Consider the following 17,933-nt stretch of genomic DNA (forward strand, 5'->3'; position numbering starts at 1 on the left):
AAATGTTATAACTTTAACGTCTACGTTAATATTTTAAGTATAGTTCTTAGCTATAGATATTAAGTAGGTTTAAGATCTATATAATAAGAAGATATAGAGAAAGTAGTATTACTATAATCTATATTATTACTTACTTACTCTAGTATTAGTAGTGCCTGGAGCACATATTCACTATAGCGTCTAACGTAATAGGGCATGTTACTTCTCGAGCGTTAGGGCGTCTGCTTTGTTTAGGTTAGCGCGCGACCCACGTGTTGCTAGAGAAGCGACCAGGCTAACAGCCTAGTGATGTGACCTAGGATTCAGCCCGTTACATGGGGTACCTCGATGTGGTCATTATCTTGTAGAAGCTGCCTAGGTGCTCAAAAAATCGATATGCAAGAGGAAGCGGACTTGTTCGTCATGCTCGCATGTCAGCACGCCAACAACTGTGCATCGTGACCTCGAAATACCAATCCAGACTTCAGATACCTCACACCTTGAAGCTGGACACCAAGGATCTGTGAACAGTAACAATGACTATTGGTATATTACGGACAACCGAATCCGGCTCAGAGCTTATGTGACGACATGGTTTGAAGATAGCCTAAATTCGATGATCTCAATCTTACATGCTTCCTGGTACCCTACGCTTCCAGCAATTGATATATGCCCGGTCGGAATCTACGAAAGTGTTGATCTGCCCTCGTGGTTATTAGCTGAATTCAATCATTGTCGGGGATCGTACCATAGTGGAGAGCACTAATCCTTGAACTCTTTCTTGAATTTTTCGAAGGCTTCCTGCACATCGCCTTTGCTGCCACCTTTCTTCACATACATGGTGCCCATCACAGCATGCGTTCCGCCATTCTTTTCGCGCCAATCTTTGATTGATGATGGGACCTTTCCAGCATTTGGCTGAATCTGGAACTTGTTGTAGACTTGTTCACCCTGGGTCACCTCCCCATCAAAATCCCAACGGATACCTAAATTCTCGAGATCTTTTGGTGCCTTTGGAAAGGCGGTCTTGCCACGGTTCACCGAAACGCTGGTGAACTTTTTCGCTGCTTCCGCGAGCATACCATCGGCTTTGCTGAACACTTTGTTCATGGCTATAGCTTGTCTCGGAAGTGACTGTTTTCCCATGATATGTCAGATATTGTGGGACAACATGACGCAGCCATGGATGCTTACATTGAAGTTAAGAGCGTTGTCCGAGTAGCGAGTGAAAGGATAAAACAGGATAAGGGATGTGATCGAGTAGCGATTGAAGGATAGGATAAAGGGTATTCAGATGTATGGAAGGGAATTGGCAGCTATTTATACACATTCAATCGCACTGAAGGTTCGAGACTGGTAAATTCAGTAGCATATTCCAACGGCCCCCTTGATGATTTGCTACCTAGGTAGCCTAGGCGCCTCGCGTGACGCCAGAGCGATCAGCGTCTATACTAATCACCACCTGGGCAGCTATCCAATCGTCTATCTTTCCATTAAAAAAGTTGAAACTCCAGGATGAGGCGCAGTACTTGTTGGATGTGTCCGACCAGTGATCAAGGCTGTACAGAAACACGCGCGCGTTTCCGAGGCGGCTGGGAGATGTTGCGGTGGATCGCAAGCAGCGCGCGGAGAATCGAGGTAATGACATGCTTCGCTGTTGAAACTGTAGTCTGTGCTTGCGCACCAACAAAGCTACGATTTCAGCGAAATTCTGCGGATTTGGATCCAAACCGGCGCTTCATAGTCCGGGTGATGAGCGTGTCAAGGGTTTGATTTTTTGGCGCGTGCAGTCGTCTGCTGATTGGCTGTCGGGCCGCGCCCGTGCACTAGTCTTGGCGACTCTCCAGTTTCGGGGCCGAGAAGAACACATCACCTCACATTTCGTCGTCATCTGTCAGGACCCAAATCCCGGATAGAAGACCAACCACCCCTAGCATGAGGAGATTTTGTTTCGATATCCTGAAGCCTCGCTCTCTTTCACACGCCTGCTTTGGCCTACGGCAGGAACTATCCACCGCTCGGCAAATGGCACTGTATTCGACGAGAGAAACACTACAAGCCGGCAAGGTGTCATCGAGTATCAGCGATCCAGAACATACGTTCTATAATTACACATCTGGTAGATGGTTGTAAGTAGCTAATGAACCTTGACATTTCCGTACTTGAATTGACAGGTCGAAACCACCGCAGGTACAACGAGCGTTTGCGTCTCTCTGAAAGGCGACGTCATTTTGACATCCATGAGCTCTGTCAGGCTGTTGCCAAGTCTGTCGGTCGTTCCACTGATGACATCACTACCTTCGCAAAAATTGCTGAAGGTGGTTCATACCGTGTCTTTGAAGCGACATTTCAAGATAGGATGAATGTGATTGTGCGACTTCCATACCCTTCCACAGTACCTCGAGAATATGGTATTGTCAGCGAGGTCGCTACAATGGAATATCTACGTCTGCATGGTGTTCCAATCCCGAAGGTCTTCGACTGGAGTTCATCGACGGACAATCTAGTCCGGTCTGAATATATCATCATGGAAAAGGTTCAGGGTAAGGAATTGGAACATACTTGGTATACGATGACGGCAAAAGAGAGAATGGCTGTCGTGGAGAAGATTGTCGACATAGAGAGGATGCTATTTGCGATACGATTTCCTGCCAGTGGCAGCATATACTTTAAAGACTCTGTGGGTACCCGAACCACTACAATTGACCTGCCCTTGGCTGTCAATCGTGGCAAAACGGATAGGTTTTGCATTGGGCCTTCCACTGAATTCCTTTGGTGGTATCAAAGGCGAGACGAACTGGCCGTCAATCGAGGACCTTGTAAGAAACCCTTACTCCGTATTCTGTTCGCCCTTGATTAACTGGAAGGATGTAGGGGAAACGCCCAAGGAGCTGTTGGAGGCAGTTGGTCATAGAGAATTGGCCTGGTTGCAAAAGTTCGGCAAGGAACGTTTCCCCCGTGAACCGCTCTATAGAGAATTCTACGGTCATCAAGAAGTCGACCCGCAGGTGCAAGTAGACAGCTTAAGGGATTACCTCAAGGTTGCTCCACACATTATTCCCGAAAATCCGGAGTTATGTCAACCAACGATCCGTCACCCAGATCTCTCACCTAACAACATCTTCGTCTCTGAATCTGGCGATATTACTGGAGTGATCGACTGGCAACACAGCACCATACTTCCGATGTTCCTGCAAGCCAAGATTCCCAAGCATTTTCAAAACTATGGAGATGACGACTCGGAGAATTTCCGACGTCCAGAGCTGCCTACGAATTTCGACTTCTTGGAGGAGAGCGAGAAGGCAAATGAGTTGGAGCTCTATCGCCGACGACAGCTCCACTATTTCTACCTGGGATTTACCAGTACTAACAACAAGCCCCATTTTCATGCAATGGGAAAACATGACCTCATTGTACGAAACCGACTCTATGACACTGCTGGCAGACCGTGGGAAGGCGACAACACATCACTCAAAGCGGAACTAGTACAAACATCGACTTACTGGCCCGATATTGCTACTTCAGCAATGAAAGAAGCTAACTTTCCCGTCAAATATCCTGACGCAGATGTCACAAACTGCCTCAATATCGACGCAAAGCAGAAGATTGCGGATGCACAAATGCAGCAATTGCGCGACTTCATTGGAGTCAACATTGACGGATGGGTGCCGACGGAATCCTACGAAGAGGCGAGGGAGAAAGAACGATATATCAAACAGCAAATGCTGGAAGCTGCGGAGACGGAGGACGAGCGGAAGGAGTTAGACGAACATTGGCCCTTCCAGGATCACGAAGAGTTGGATTAAGGTGGCCAAAGGTCGATGTCACAGTACCATACATTGCAAGTAATGCTATCGTCCAGCAGGCACGAATGTAGTTTTCGAGATGTCGTATGATGTGATAGGAGGATTCCAGAACCTTGCAATTGCCTAAAAATGAAGAGTCAGTCACACTTTAGTATCTAATGAGCTACAGTGAAGGCGAATATAGATCTTTCGAAGTGAACATGCAAGTTTCTGTAACACCATCCAGGCGCTTCACTAGCCAAGACAAACCAGCCATGGACAACGCCACATCAATGGACGGTTAGGATATTCTCCTAAGTATAGCGTTTTTCACAAGGGAACCGGCCACGCTCACCGTCGCGTCGACGGCGAACTCTCAAAACGCAATACCACAACAGATATCCATACTGCGCATAATTGTATAGTATCATTTAGAAGTATTGCTATCCTCTATAACCTCTATCTGTACTCTAAAGATTTCGACTTAGGCATCCTCAATTCGCGACTTTAGCATCGGGCTGAAGATTGCGGTGAAAGAGGGCCGCCGATGGTGCCCGATCATTAAAGTTGTGATAGTTGGCCGATGGTGTTTTGATGCAAGATGATGATGAAAGCAGATCTGCGCGGGTGTGTCTTCCAGTCTGGCGGAACGATCGATCCTATGGCCTGTGCTTTTGCCATGTGGCGAGCGTAGGACAAGCTGTGTGCGCATTGGACGCATTGCGTAATGTTCTCTGTTCGTTTTCAGGGATGCTCGACCACGACTGTGCAGCGACGCCAGCGGAGATGCAAAACAAGCTATCATCGGTAGTTGTCTCCCATTCAGTGTGGGTTGCATGCCAGATTAGGTAGGCTTCAGCAGGATTATGCGACGCCAACGGCGATTGCCATTTTATCCATTGGCCACTTTTCGTCAAGCTTGTCAGGTCTGCATACGAGCGAGATTCTCCCCGTCCTATCATTGCATCTATACGTTGAGCATCCGCTGCCGCCAGTCTCCTACATGCTGCGCAATCTAGCGCCCGCAATTCAAAAGTAGAAGCCGCCGTAAACATGTCTTCCGGTGCTAATCTGCTTGCAGCGACCATGTTCTCCACGCCGAGTTCACTCCCGCGAATAGCGAGGCGTTCCGAGCTTCTCTGCGCGCGATCGAAGGCGAAGCCGACAAGTTCGAAGCATGCCAAGCGATGCGAGACAAGCTGCTCGACCAGCATACAGAATTAGGATGGTTTTTGCATGTGCCGAGGAGGTCATGGTGAAAGAGAGTACGAACTATTGGGAGAACAAGCGCTCTTGGGTGAACAGAACCAGTACCACTGCCGACCCACCTACCTTCGAGCCGCGGCGGGAAGAATCTGCTCGAAAACCTGTCAAGACTTATGACCGCAATCAATGCCGATGACTTTGATGTCGAACGAATACTTCCTCTCCTACAAGCCATCCTTCGCAAAGAGCCTGACAACGTAATTTGGAACGCAGTTTATGACGCCGTCACCGAACCAACGCCTCCACTCCGCCCTATCCCGTCCTTCCAACAAACGCCCCTTTCGATCAACACGGGCAGCTTCGCGAACTCGACCGAGCACCGCAAACACGTAGACGATGTAAGAACGGCAAAGAGCGCCTCGTCATTGACAGGGTCATAAAGCGAGTGGCTTGTGTCGCTGGTCGGGCAACAACCTGCTGGAAAGCCTATCGAGAAGAAGATCCTGGCACGCCACTCGTTGTCAAGGATGGTTGAAAGTTGAGACAGGTCGTCATGGACCCTTGGGGATCATTGTACCTAGTTTAGTGGCAAGAACGCCTGGTGCTGTCAGGGCATACGCCCAGTCCAACTCTTTTACAATGTCCTAGCAGTGCCCACTCTCCGTCTCCATCCGTGTATTCAAGCGTGATAATACTCTCCGTTGCACCGGCGGAGGCAAATGCGGAGGGTATCAGTGAGGCACTCCGTGAACGTCAAGCGCATGTCTCTTGAAATGCATCATACCCACCAATCTGTCAGAACAACTAGGATGGCGGCATTGGAATTCCGATTGAAGCTCAGCGAGTCGGAAATGCGTCTCCACATGCTTCTTCAGGACGTCCTTTCGTGGAATACAGCGCATCCTCCGCTCGTACGAGAACTCTTCATTCCCTATGCAGAAAAGGCACATCGGATGAGAGGCCACGATTTGGAACAGCGCCCGAGGCCGAATCTCCCGGACGTTTCCGCACTCAGGTGCGTCAAACTCTCCTTTCACAATCTCGCAATCCTGATGCAGCGGGCTCTTCTCAGCGCCATCGATGCCCTGCTTTCGTTTGTTCGAGAAGAACAAGCCATTTGCTTCACATGAGACCAGACTCCCCTGTTTTCGCTTGACTGCCTTTGGCTGCCGCGTTTGCGAATGTCGAAGAACTTGCTCATGCCCAGTAATTTTCCAACCGTTTTAGATCACAGTCTTTCCTAAACGTAGCACCGTCGTAAACCCAGGTCGGAAACCACGAAGGGATTTGCTCATCTAGCCGCCCACTGAAGCTAACGTCGATGAGAATAATGCGCCCGTGATTATTCTTCATTACATTGCTTGGACTCAAATCTCCGTGGGAGTAGCCAGCTTGATGAAGCTCTGCGACTGCCATTCTAATTTCCCTCGAAAGGTTCTGCATCTCTTCATAGCTTATGTTATGGAGTTCCTCCATTCGGTAGCCACAAATCCTGCTATTCTCGAAGATCGGGGCCTCGAATATGTCTGGAACGGGTAGAGCTAGTTGCGAAAGCCGTTTGATCATTTCGTATTCACGTCGAATGAGAGCCGCTGAGAACTCGTCCGGATGCGCTAGCTTGACCATTGGGAAAGCCGATGACGGAAGGCGGCGAACTGAGGCGTGGGCACCAGCAGCTACAAAGGCAGAGCGTCTCTTTAAATCGAGCATTTTGGGGCTTTGCTTTACAAGACACAGCTCGCCTGCCAAAATGGATGGAAAACTCGATAGGTCTGGGTACTGTGGATCTCCGGTCCAGGATAATGAGTACAGTTGTCCATGATATTCGATGTTGCAGTGATAAACACCTCCGGAAGAGGACGGTGGTGTGATTGGTATAGCGGCGGCGGCTGTGAAACGTTAATCTGGTGTCGCTTCTCGCAGCGCCTACGCACCAAAGTAATTTTGCACTACGGCCGCAGCTTCGCGATTCATGCGGGCAGGCATGAGCTGTACGGTTATGTTTGAGAACTTGGGACTCGTGATGGACGGTGAGGAGGCGGTCGGTGAAAACTTGGCGTCTGATTACTTGGCAAAATGGACCGTGCTCCAAGGCTAGCGCTTATAATTCACCGAAAAGACGACACGAGTTTCCTCCTGGCTCGAACAGCTCCCGCCGACACCGCCCGCCGACGAAGAACACTGGCCGCTGAAGCGCAAGCGCGCCAGCTCCGAGCCCGCAGCCGTACACCAGCACCAGCTCACAGCCATGTCCGCTCACCTTGGGCAATTCCAACACCTTCAGCCCGCCCGGTAGTCGCGTAGGCGCCTCAACACCACGGCGCGGAAATAGCCCATCGCGCGAGACGATTGCGGCACCGAGAGTGAGTTGCATCGCCTCCAATCACAACAGAACCGCTGGACAGGGTAGAATCTGGACCTGCGCGGGTGATGGCTGGACCAAGGCTAGATACCTAGGGTGGCTCGAGGTCCGTATTTCATGCAGCCTTCTACCGCCCAAGCCGGCTAACATATCACAGAAAGCAATCAAAGCCGATACACATTGGCTTCCAAAGACTTAAGCCTGCCGCCTTTAGCAAGACCGCCACGCGCAACCTCTCTAGCCCCAACCTCGACCCCGCCGTACGTGCTGAGTTAAAATATACACTAAGGAAGGTGAAGAAAATATCCAGGACAGCGTTCTATTGCCAGACGGGGAGCGGCGACGAGAATGCGTGGTGCGACGATGTGGTCAGGTCGATAGTCAGGCTGGCGCTCCGGCTATACGCCAAGGGCAAACTCTATGTTCAGAGCGTGTACTTCTACCCCACCCGACCTACTTGAAGCACTGGCAAGCTAACGCGCTTAATTTGGCAGGCAATCCCAGAACATCAACTTCGAGTTCCTCTCGCGCTCCTTGCCGGATACGTCCGCGACGCGCCCTTGACCGAAAAGCCGATTACACCCTCTCCTACTCGCACGACGCATCGCCCTTCGAATCTCTATACGGAAGTAAGTGTGTCAGCCACATAACCGACGTCTTCATCAAGACCACGGCCGTGTTCTCCGGCATCAAGGTCAAGCCCTCTAAGCTCCTTCGATCAACAAAACCTATCCTGTCGCGCTTCTCGCCCTCGCCTTCATTCCACGTAGCTGCTTCCCCCCTACAAGAGGTTAAGGCCTCTTCCACGAAGACCTATTCCGCACACCCGATAGCTCGAGGTTCTTAACTAGCGCGACACGCGAGACCTGGACGAAACAACCAGTCGGCTCATTCAAGGCGGGTCATCGTGCGGCGACACGGGTAGAACTCTGAGTGTTAGAGAAGCAAGTCAGGTTCGATGGCATTGATGGCATCATTCGACTCAAAGGAGCCTTCTACCTGGCGTGTTGGACGCAACCTGGCCAACATATGGGGGAGACACGGAGAAATCGAAACACATAACGGCGAATGGAATTCGTAGCGTCGTCCTATCAAGAACGCTGGGCGTTTGTCATCTGGATCCTTGATTCACCATTCACCTTATAGAGTGGCTTCGTTGTGTGGGCTCTTAGAGTGGGTGGTTTGCCGCGTTTTCTCGAATCCACCCATTCGGTTCAGTTCCATCCGGCCCAGGGTGATCTTTACATTCTGTGCACAATCTCCATTGCCCATTAACCTGACAAATCTTCCACTGCTTTTTGCACCCTAAGCCGATAGTCTGAGGCCTGGTGCACATCTAACGCGCACACAGAAACCCAGGATCTATTAGTCGCTCTTCTCTCCGCTCTGCAATCTCTTCCTACCTCTCGTCATCTACCCTCAAGCCGTGGCGGCACGAATCTCCTGGGAGATTTGTTAAAACTTACGACAACGCCGACGACTTCGACCTCGAACGTGTTATATCCCTTCTCAGAGCGGTCCTCAACAAGGAGCCCGATGACAACCGAACACCGCAAATACGTCGACGACGTGCTGAAGGAGGAGCTAGGGCCTATGTCGGGGTTCCTGGTTGCAAATGAAAACACGCCACGATTATTCCGGCAATGAGAGCCGCACATTAAGAGAGTGCCCGACACGCAACAGCAGATCGGCGAAAGAAAGAGGGACACATGCTGGATTACCAGGGATGAAGGAGTCAGGGGGGCTCATGGAGCTGGCGCGGGAGAGGAGGCTTAAAAGGCGTTTCTCGAAGTATCCTCGCTGCACCGGAGACCACGGCGCGAGGTTGGCCGGTCGTCTGGTCATCTCAGTTGCCATGTCCGCCGTGGTTGTCTGCCCGGCACCGGTAATGGTCAACCACACCGCTGCCACTCTCTGGACACCTGGCAACCCCCAAGGTACTCGCCGCCCGCCTAGCGAGTGAGCCACAACTGCATTGTATTATGGTAGTCATCCTGCCACCTGTCGGGGGTGTGGCACAGCCGGTCTAGGTCTGCGCCGCGGACGCTGCCGGCGACGTACACGGGCTCTGGACGCCCCTTGGTGTCTTCCTGGTCCTTCTTGAAAACGAAGAAGCGTGACGGCTGCCGATGGAGTCACACGAGATTCACGCGCTCGTTGACGTGGAAGTCGTCGCTGACGCACCGGAAGGAGACGGCGACGGTGCCCGAGCCGGGAAACTCGATCGGCTCGCCGACCAACCTGACCTGGACGAAAGCTCGAAAGTCGGGCGAGAGGGGCGGTTGAGGTCGGCGGGGTCGTCGTCGCAGGGCCCATGTCCAGCTGCATAGGGCTCGGCGGAGGGGAAGCGAAGGAAGGGGAACAGCTCTCGATCAAGCTCCTCATCTCCGCGTAGGTGACGTGCTCGAGCAGGAAGTCAATGCTGTGCGGGCTGCGCTCTGCGAAGAACGAGCAGTGCCTAAGCAGCTGCTTGTGCACATCGTCGTAGCTGCTGCGTATGCTGCCTATTCCTTCGCCGTCTCCCGTGCCCGTCGTAGTGCCATCATAGACGGCCAACTGCCCAGGTGATATCAGAGGGCAAGGCGGCGCACCTCCCGGAGCAAGTCGTCCTCGGAAGATGTGTGGCTTGTCGGTCGGCATGGGAGCGTAGCTAACCATCTCGGAGCGGAGCTCGCGTGGAGCCTTGGACGAGGCCGGTGCCGATGGGCTCGCACGTCATGACCGTATGAGAATATCGAGATGCCTGGCTTTGGTTCCCTAGGCGATGGCCTTGTGGTCAAAGCCATCCGCTCCAAGCGCACCCTTACGTATAAGGTCGTTGGGATTATGGTCGTCGGCTGCTCGGAGGTGGATGCGCTAGCCGCCGATGAAGGGTATGTTGTGGACCAGACTAGGACTAGTGCGGTACGGTTTCCCGCCGAGGGGGACGACTCGAGGGCCGCTGCTCGGAGGCGCCGCTTCTTGGACTGAGACGGCTTTGCGCGGGACGAGGGCTTTGCGACGAGAGGCATCGGGGTGCTGAGGGGATGCTGCCGTAAGGGAGACGGGCAATGGCTGTTGGAGTACAATCGCCAAGCTTCCTAATCGGGTACTAGCGTCACTGGCGCCACAGAGATTTCTTCGATTTCTCGGAGCTATATACACTTAATACAATACACCTCAACCCACATGATGTATTCCTCAATTGCCTACTTCAACAATGGCGACGAAGGGTCTAGTACCTAATGAACAACCGCTAGTCACTCTTTTAAACATTTTTGCACCACCGCTTGAGCCAGTGATGGGATTGTGTCAAATTCTTCCGCCCCTTCTTTGCAGTCATGCTCACCTTCTATGGACGGAAGGGACGAAGAGGTGGTGCTTTCCTTAGCGGGCCGGAGTCTGTCTCCTCGGCGGTTCGAGCTGATTAGGCTTTAACCCACTTGCTGCCATGCTCAATCTCTGTTCGACTAGACATCCAGTAGCCCGCAATGTCGGCAGGTGCAAATCCTCAGGTGAGAAATCCAGCACTCTGGGTCAGGAGGCGCATGCAGGCGCATCATGCATTGCATAAAGAGCGGGATTCTCTCCTCATAGAATCCTCTATATTAGCTAGTTTGACCTCCTCTGCTTGGCCTGACCAATCACGACTTCTCGTACGAAAGACTCTTATAGCCGATCGTGCTTGTTTCAACATGCATACGTGAAGCTTCTGATAAATCCTTCCTGTAATATCAGTTGGGGCAGCAGTGACGTGGAGGAAGCGGGCACCAGTTATGAAAAGGGCTGCTAAATCGTCAACACCACCACAGAGCTATCATGAACCCCCTGATAGCGAATGATTGGATTGACTGAGCACACTCGTCCGAGAAAGTCTTCATCGATGAGAGGACGCGTTCGAAAGGCATCCAACTGCATGCACATGCAATGTAAGACTGAACTGAATATGCAGAGGAACTGCACGAAGTTCATGAGTTCATCACGGCAGATATTTGCGCATCGTTGTCTTGATAAGCAGAGGACGTTATCACCATGTCCCCCTGAGTATAAGAAGCCGCCGACATTCTTCATCCAACTGTTTCATTCCACAACTCAGTGAAATACATCCTTCACAATCACCCAAGTCCAACCAAACTACTCCCGCATCGGACCATCTTTCCAAACCCTACATCATCCTCAGCCATGCCTCTGTGCACTCACTGCGACTCTGATCAGGGTGAATCGACTTACAAATGCACCAGCTGCGACAAGGCTATCCGAGACGCATGCACCGACTCGACCTGCAACTGCAAGAAAGCAAAGTGCCCGCACTGCAGCTATACAGTTCAGAATGCTTCGCAGCATAAATGCACCAACTGCAATAAATCCCTTCGTTAATCATCCACCGTACCGGCATGGTCTAAGGCTGTCCCGCCGTCAAGTCAGCTCTTTGGTCAGGATGGCTATCTGCCACGACAAATGGAAGAAGGTTTTGAGATGTCAAGAATGAGAATGGAATATCGGAACCGAAAATGCAATGTATCTATCTTTCTTTATGACATTATAGATACATTCTGACCTGAATACATTCTACGGCTATAGAGAAGCTTAGTACGGCTCGAGGAGGCGTATGAGCTTCGCAAGTCTGTTCTTATCTGTGAACAGGGCATCAAACCCGGGCCAGTCAACGGACCATAGTTTAAATTCCGGAGGATAGTAACCTGCATTTTCCCAGTCAAATAGACAGATGACCTGCAACGTGTCCCTATCGCACATGATGTTATGGCCTCCCAGATCGCCATGCCAGAACTCAAATTCTGCTGTTGCAGACATCTTCGACGGCCAAGTCGCCCTTCTGTCCTCCTCAGTCACCCAAGGGGGGGGGATGACCAATCCATTGAGCCCAGACTGATTGGATTTGAGCGCGGCGAGCTGCGGGAGCACTATGGTCTTAATGAAGGTGGTGGTATTCTGGTTCGCTATGGCTTGGCAGGCCGTGCAATTTACAGTCTGATGACGGCATTCTTTCGCGACGTTGGTGAGCTCGATGCCATCGACACGCTGTACCGTCAGGTACGGGCCATTTTCCCCGATCCCCGTGTCGAGGAATCTGGGAACTGGGATCGTCGTGTTCGCCGCGATGAACTGTAGTGCAGTAACTTCGTTTTGTATACGTTCTTGAGCCCACTTTTTGCTAACATCCACACCGTAATTGTTGAATACCGGCCCCGGTTTGATAGCCTTGGTGAAGGTGGTGGCACCCAACGTCCTGGTAGTCTGCGGCTTCGACGCCATGTTTATACGGATTCTTGAGGTCTATCGCTTAACGAGATTGTTGACCAAGGTCCTGACGCTGAAGAGTGGAATGGAGGTGAAGCAGGAAAAGCACGTGATGCTAAATGGGGGCGGAGAGAGGGAAACGGAGAGATGGCCCCTCAGCCTGTTTATATCCCACTCGGAAGGGATGAAACAATGCCTGCCTGCGCTGCACCCGCCAAGCGACGCTAAATATAATTAGCCAATCGCATGATATCCTGCGACTCTTCACGACTCTTTCGCGGTCCGCAGCACAGAACAACCGTACCGCAGTGGGGATCTATGAGCCCGTGCCAACCCAGGCCCTCGCGCACCGAACATGGAGGAATTGTCGTTGGGTATGGGAGATGGGAGATGGGAGGCGAGAGGCGAGTGTGATGAAGACGAGGGAGAGGTGAGAGGTGAGTGAAGACAAAGGATGCAGGCAGGTGAGCAGGTGGGTGTGGGCGGCGATGGGATTATGAAGAGAAAAATAGGGCAGGAGGCTTGGCGAGGCTGTGGCTGTGGCTGTGGCTGTGGCTGTGGCTGTGGCTGGGTGGTGGGGTGGGTGGTGGGGTGGTCATTCTTGCAGTGGTCTTGTGCATCTGTATCTTGACTCAGTATTGGGTTGGGGATCATTGTGGTTAAGGGTTACTAACCTTGAGCGCTGGGCTGTGAGTCCTCTATACCAGGGGAGAGCTCAGTCTCATCTCGTTTGGGAGGAGCGGGCTTGTTGCGTGTCGCGGTCTTGGGTGGAGTCTTGGGTGGTCCAGCAACGGCATCCACCAAGGGAGCGCGGTTATCTGGAAGCTCGCCTCCCAAGTCCAATTCCGAGTCGTCGTCGGCGAACTCAACTGCCGTCTCATCATCTGAGTCGAATTCGACGTCACCATCCATTGGAGCAGGAATCATGCTGTCCTCGCTCCCCTTATCATTTTCCTCCATGTCAAAGAGTTGCTGAACCATGGCGGCTTTCACTTTATCGCTGTTCTGCTCCTCTTCACCTATCTCTCCAGGTTCTTCGGAATCAAGACTTCGTTCTGGATTGACATCATCTTCGTCGAGCTTCTCATCTTGTTCTGGCTGAGCGGACAGTTGTGATTCAGGGGCCTGCGTGTCAGGGATGCTGCATTCAGATGGAGTGTTAGGCTCGGTTGGAGACTCTTCGTCGCCGAAGACTGGGAAATCAATATGACTGCGAGGCATCTCCTGGGTGAGTTCGTCGTCTTTAGAAAGCGGGCTGGGGATTTTGCTGGTAAAGGCCCTCTTGAGAGGTAGGTGGGGGTTCGGGTGAAGAGTAGATGGCATTGCAAGGTTAGGAAGTAAAGATCGATGTTTGAAGGTGCTGTGAGACAATCGGGTTCGAGGTATGGTGAAGATGCGTAAATAATGTCCCCCACGGTATATATATTGTATTTTCCAGCGGCCTCGCATTTACAGCTGTGGCTGTGCGTAACGTTCGAGGCTCCCAGAACACCAACGGCATAAATTCCTTAGTGGCTTGAAGTGTTGCATGAGGTTTCATCACAGCCACATAGACAGCTAGCAATCTTCTCTCTTGTCAATATTGCTCCTTCACAGATCGGCACATACTAAGTAGACGTATGTGAGGAATACTGCCATGTGGTACGTTGCGAAGAAGGCCGCTGAACATCGGTTCGACGGACAAGGGCAGTTTGATCAAGGCAGGGTACCGACGTGGGACGCAATGGAGGGAAAAGAATTGATCACTTAAAGGAAACGATAGAGGCAATTATATTTCCCCAAAGTACGTACGCCTAATTCTCTCCATACTCAATTCTTCTTCCTGTGGCTCTAAAAAGTTGCCCACTTCTTTCTGCCAGAAGTAGTTTTGGGGATTGGCATGCCATGCCGTTGTGTACTCCCAATAATAAGGTAGCCACCCCGCAGTTTCCCAGTCAATAATACCGACTACTTTGTCGTCGCGGAGAAGTATATTAAAGCTGCTCAAATCACCGTGCGTGAGGACTGGTGGACGTATCACAGACTCATGGAACACGACGAGTCTTGTTATATCGGAAATAGCAGCGGGACTTAGTAAATTGTGACTTTGTGCTTTGAGGGATTCAAGAGTCACATCATTCCTAAGTGCCAAGTGGAAGTCGGATAAGGTGCCGAAAGGTCCCCAGGAAGATGTCCGAGGAAGCCGACAATCGTAAATTGGACCACCCTCCAAATTGGAGACGCTGCTAACCTGGGAAGGTATAGACCGGAGTTCTTCGATCATCCGTTTGAGCTGGCTGAAAACCAACGACTTTGACGTGTCCGAAAGCGAATGCCACCTCTTTGCTATAGTCTCGCCACGAATCCTTTCCATAAGTAGATAAGTCCTGCCCTGGTGTGTGAAGGCATGGTAAACTCTTGGTACAGGAATGGAGGTGTGCTTTGCGATGAATCGAAGTGCGTTTGCTTCCGCGAGGGTCACAGAGTCTCCAAATTTGATACAGAAGTTGAGATAGAATATGGCACCGCCGGAGTGTGTAAAGAGCTTTCTAAGGCATCTCTGGGTTGCTAGCTTGGTGACTGTCAACGTGAGAAGCCGGAGTGCTTGTTTTCTCAATCGCGATTCAATGTGAGGGCTCTCAGCGCTGGCCATGTCCCTAGAGAGCAAGTCCCGCACACGGCAAGAGCTGAGGAAGGTGTAATAAGAGTATACAGAGGGCGTCAAAGCGCATATAGGCATCCAGGAGTCGCAAGCGGATGCTATATGGACTTCGTGTCGAGCGATGCGGTACAGTCGTGGTGTTTGCCGTCGTGGGTTTTCTCTATAAAATTCAGCTAACGATTCCTTGCAATTTGGGTGTGGCAGACATTGCACTCAGACGATCGAACAATGTCAGAGATCTCCTTGGATAAGCCCAAGAAAGCGGCCGCGTTCGAGAGAGGAGCGGTCGCAGCCAGGCGTGCGGAGAGCGACAACGCGGGCGTGCTGCCGGCAGCTCGTCGCACTTGTAACGGTATCGTAAGCTGGTACCGGATGGATTCCGATACACTCTGGGGTGGTGGAGACGGCGGTCGTCGCTGTGCTGGAGCGTCGTGCGGCTTCATCGTGAGGATCAGTCAGCGCTTCGATTGCTGATACGAGCGTTATCCGGCACGTGCGCTGATTCCCGCGCAGCCACAGGCTTACCAGCCACAGGATCAGCTAGGCTTACAGAAATTAAATTACAGTGTAATTATATCGCGTAGCCTTTAGCGCTAACTAGAACTATTATTTCTTTAATAGAATATAGTACCCTCTGCGCAAACAAAAGGCGATGATACAGGAAGCCATTTACGCGCAGAGTGATAGGCGGACGGCCACGTGGACTTACTCACGCCAAACACCTTGGCTCTTGGCACATGCTCGCTAATCCAGATTCAACTTCCCCCACTCCCAAATTCGCGCGACACTTACCCCCAGCTGTCTGCGGACTCTCTACGTCTAATAAACTGTCAGAGCCGAGATGTCCAGTATCCAGTTTACAACCCTAATACGGGTGCCTTTCCGTCGAGGCGATTTCGTGGACCCTCAACAGGTAATATCGTCCCACCCCGCTTTGCCCGTTGGACGCTGAACCAGACGCCGTAGGCTTCCTGGGACAGTGCAAAAGATCGATCTCTTTGGAAAGTGATTTCCAAGTCATCTAAAACAAGCGATCTTAACTGTAAGTATTGTTCTGCCCGGGAAACGAGGCCCACATTGATTTGCAACAGGGGTTGAGCTGTACGAGCTGTTCGCGCCTTAAGGGCTGCAAAGACTGATGAAAGAGTTAGTGCAGGCAATTTCAACGTGCCTCCAGCTTTTATTCTCCAGCAAGCGGCGTGGTTATATGAACGGCACTTGGACCATGTTCGTGCTCAAATGAAGAAAGTCGGCGGTACCAGCTCGCCTGCGACGTTCAATCCTGGGAGTACGCACGCACCCATGGCTGGTATTGCAATGAGAAGGGTTGGGAGTGGAGGATCAGGAGGTTAGTCCAGGTCACTACTTCCAAGCACCCTTTTAATCCAAGGTAGCCTCCAGAGCGCCATCTGCCTTATCTTTACTGCCCAGGGAGAGTCCCTTACCCCGAGGAGAAACAAGCACACCCGGTAAGCGACGTCGTCCATCGTATCTGACATGAGTATTAAGTATATTTAGCCCCGCCTCTCTCACGGACACCCTCAACCAACACGATCACCCAATCCAGAGCACATACCCAGCAAGCACCTGTTCGGAACCCGCCACCGCGAGCTCGGCGAAATATGGAAATCCCAAAACAAGTAGAACAACTTGGCCCCGACTGGCCAGCGACAGGGGACATGCAGAAGTCTATCCATGTGGATTCATCAGCTCCCCTTCCGTCGTCTTCAAGCTGCTCGTCCCCATCGGACTCAGAGACCGATAACCTTGCAACCCGAAGCCAACTGTTCAAGCGCCCACCCCGATTTCGAAGCCAGCGGCCACGGGAGCTCCTTCCTGATCCTGATGGAGTGGATGAAGGGGATGAGCCGGATCGCGGGACGAACAATCTACTGCCGTTTGCAAATGCCTCGAGGGCAGACAAAGGCGCTACAAGTGTGGGAATAGTAGCTCATGCGGCTTCAGCATCTAGAGGAGGACAGGATAGGCGTGGGCCTATATCAGGAGTAGACGCTAGTTCATCGGTGACGAGCTCCGCGAGCGACGCACCGAAGGGGACCTCTATGAGTCCTGGCCCGTTGAGTCCAACACATAGGGCTGAGCTAGCGAAGCTCAGTCCTCGAAAAGCTGGAGTCAAGTCAAGGAAAGATGGAAGTGAAGGTACACCAAGCATAGGCAGTAGCTTCAGTGATATAGACGGTATGCGCTGAATGTTTCCTATCATCGTCTTTTGCACATCTTCAGCAAGTGCGCCTCAATATTCTAGATAATGCTGACAATCACGGACCTAGACGCAGGTATAAGCCAGTCAGCTCTTGAAGAAGCGTTACTCAGCAATATCCAGCATGGCCGTATGAGCACACTTAGCCAGCTGAGGTCGAGATATTTATAAGGTCAGGATATAGTACTCTTCACATTGAGCGGTGGATGGGAAGCGCTTCGAATGCGAGACGCGCGGCTATTAGTTTCCTCTCCTATCCCCCGCGGCTCCGGCGCTCGGGCCCCACTGCCCCACTTTTTGCTTGACGCGAGAGCTGGGCACGCTGGGGTGCCGCAAGGAGGCTGGCCGGACTGCTCCTCGGCTCCACAGATCCGCGCGGTACGCCGGCGCCTGGTGGGGTCGCGCCTCCGCCCGCACCGCACGTCCGCACCAATTCATCCGTAACAACGTCCCGCACCAACGAGCTCTCGAATTGCATAGCATCACCTCCCCGCAAAATCA

The 17,933-nt window shown here is 51.9% G+C and overlaps 8 protein-coding genes across 8 annotated transcripts; 2 read left to right on the plus strand and 6 right to left on the minus strand.

Annotated features, from left to right (window-relative positions):
- Positions 1-623: 623 nt before the first annotated feature.
- On the minus strand, positions 624-1,247 carry BU26DRAFT_178380 (uncharacterized protein). Its single transcript, XM_033820362.1, has 2 exons — positions 1,168-1,247; positions 624-1,115 (listed from the first exon to the last, which is right to left on the minus strand). The coding sequence occupies exon 2, from the start codon at positions 1,087-1,089 to the stop codon at positions 742-744; it is 348 nt and encodes a 115-aa protein (XP_033676456.1). The 5' UTR covers positions 1,090-1,115; positions 1,168-1,247; the 3' UTR covers positions 624-741.
- Positions 1,248-2,506: 1,259 nt separating this feature from the next.
- BU26DRAFT_535375 (uncharacterized protein) lies at positions 2,507-3,785 on the plus strand (the record flags this gene model as incomplete). The annotated part of the gene is made up of 3 exons (XM_033831278.1): positions 2,507-2,798; positions 2,854-3,548; positions 3,606-3,785. The coding sequence occupies 3 exons, from the start codon at positions 2,507-2,509 to the stop codon at positions 3,783-3,785; spliced, it is 1,167 nt and encodes a 388-aa protein (XP_033676457.1).
- A 2,382-nt stretch (positions 3,786-6,167) lies between these two features.
- Positions 6,168-6,956, minus strand: BU26DRAFT_535376 (uncharacterized protein; the record flags this gene model as incomplete). Its single annotated transcript, XM_033831279.1, has 2 exons — positions 6,168-6,859; positions 6,905-6,956. The coding sequence occupies 2 exons, from the start codon at positions 6,954-6,956 to the stop codon at positions 6,168-6,170; spliced, it is 744 nt and encodes a 247-aa protein (XP_033676458.1).
- Positions 6,957-9,284: 2,328 nt separating this feature from the next.
- BU26DRAFT_511531 (uncharacterized protein) lies at positions 9,285-10,343 on the minus strand (the record flags this gene model as incomplete). Its single annotated transcript, XM_033827316.1, has 3 exons — positions 9,285-9,455; positions 9,517-9,888; positions 9,924-10,343. The coding sequence occupies 3 exons, from the start codon at positions 10,341-10,343 to the stop codon at positions 9,285-9,287; spliced, it is 963 nt and encodes a 320-aa protein (XP_033676459.1).
- Positions 10,344-11,817: 1,474 nt separating this feature from the next.
- On the minus strand, positions 11,818-12,985 carry BU26DRAFT_525282 (uncharacterized protein). Its single transcript, XM_033830471.1, has one exon. The coding sequence runs from the start codon at positions 12,583-12,585 to the stop codon at positions 11,899-11,901; it is 687 nt and encodes a 228-aa protein (XP_033676460.1). The 5' UTR covers positions 12,586-12,985; the 3' UTR covers positions 11,818-11,898.
- Positions 12,736-13,893, minus strand: BU26DRAFT_586032 (uncharacterized protein; the record flags this gene model as incomplete). Its single annotated transcript, XM_033834647.1, has 2 exons — positions 12,736-13,190; positions 13,245-13,893. The coding sequence occupies 2 exons, from the start codon at positions 13,891-13,893 to the stop codon at positions 12,835-12,837; spliced, it is 1,005 nt and encodes a 334-aa protein (XP_033676461.1). The 3' UTR covers positions 12,736-12,834.
- A 437-nt stretch (positions 13,894-14,330) lies between these two features.
- On the minus strand, positions 14,331-15,763 carry BU26DRAFT_556227 (kinase-like protein). Its single transcript, XM_033832368.1, has 2 exons — positions 15,418-15,763; positions 14,331-15,371 (listed from the first exon to the last, which is right to left on the minus strand). The coding sequence occupies exon 2, from the start codon at positions 15,287-15,289 to the stop codon at positions 14,339-14,341; it is 951 nt and encodes a 316-aa protein (XP_033676462.1). The 5' UTR covers positions 15,290-15,371; positions 15,418-15,763; the 3' UTR covers positions 14,331-14,338.
- Positions 15,764-16,052: 289 nt separating this feature from the next.
- On the plus strand, positions 16,053-17,603 carry BU26DRAFT_535378 (uncharacterized protein; the record flags this gene model as incomplete). The annotated part of the gene is made up of 6 exons (XM_033831280.1): positions 16,053-16,124; positions 16,178-16,253; positions 16,368-16,559; positions 16,606-16,680; positions 16,730-17,410; positions 17,503-17,603. The coding sequence occupies 6 exons, from the start codon at positions 16,053-16,055 to the stop codon at positions 17,601-17,603; spliced, it is 1,197 nt and encodes a 398-aa protein (XP_033676463.1).
- Between the last annotated feature and the right edge of the window lie 330 nt (positions 17,604-17,933).

The sequence above is a fragment of the Trematosphaeria pertusa genome, assembly GCF_010094035.1.
Source record: "Trematosphaeria pertusa strain CBS 122368 unplaced genomic scaffold BU26scaffold_24, whole genome shotgun sequence".
NCBI lineage: Eukaryota > Fungi > Ascomycota > Dothideomycetes > Pleosporales > Trematosphaeriaceae > Trematosphaeria > Trematosphaeria pertusa.

What these genes read in the sequence shown, in the direction of transcription:
- BU26DRAFT_178380 (XM_033820362.1), bottom strand. Translation starts at nt 1,089, where the DNA reads ATGAACAAAGTGTTCAGCAAAGCCGATGGTATGCTCGCGGAAGCAGCG.
- BU26DRAFT_556227 (XM_033832368.1), bottom strand. Translation starts at nt 15,289, where the DNA reads ATGCCTATATGCGCTTTGACGCCCTCTGTATACTCTTATTACACCTTC.
- BU26DRAFT_525282 (XM_033830471.1), bottom strand. Translation starts at nt 12,585, where the DNA reads ATGGCGTCGAAGCCGCAGACTACCAGGACGTTGGGTGCCACCACCTTC.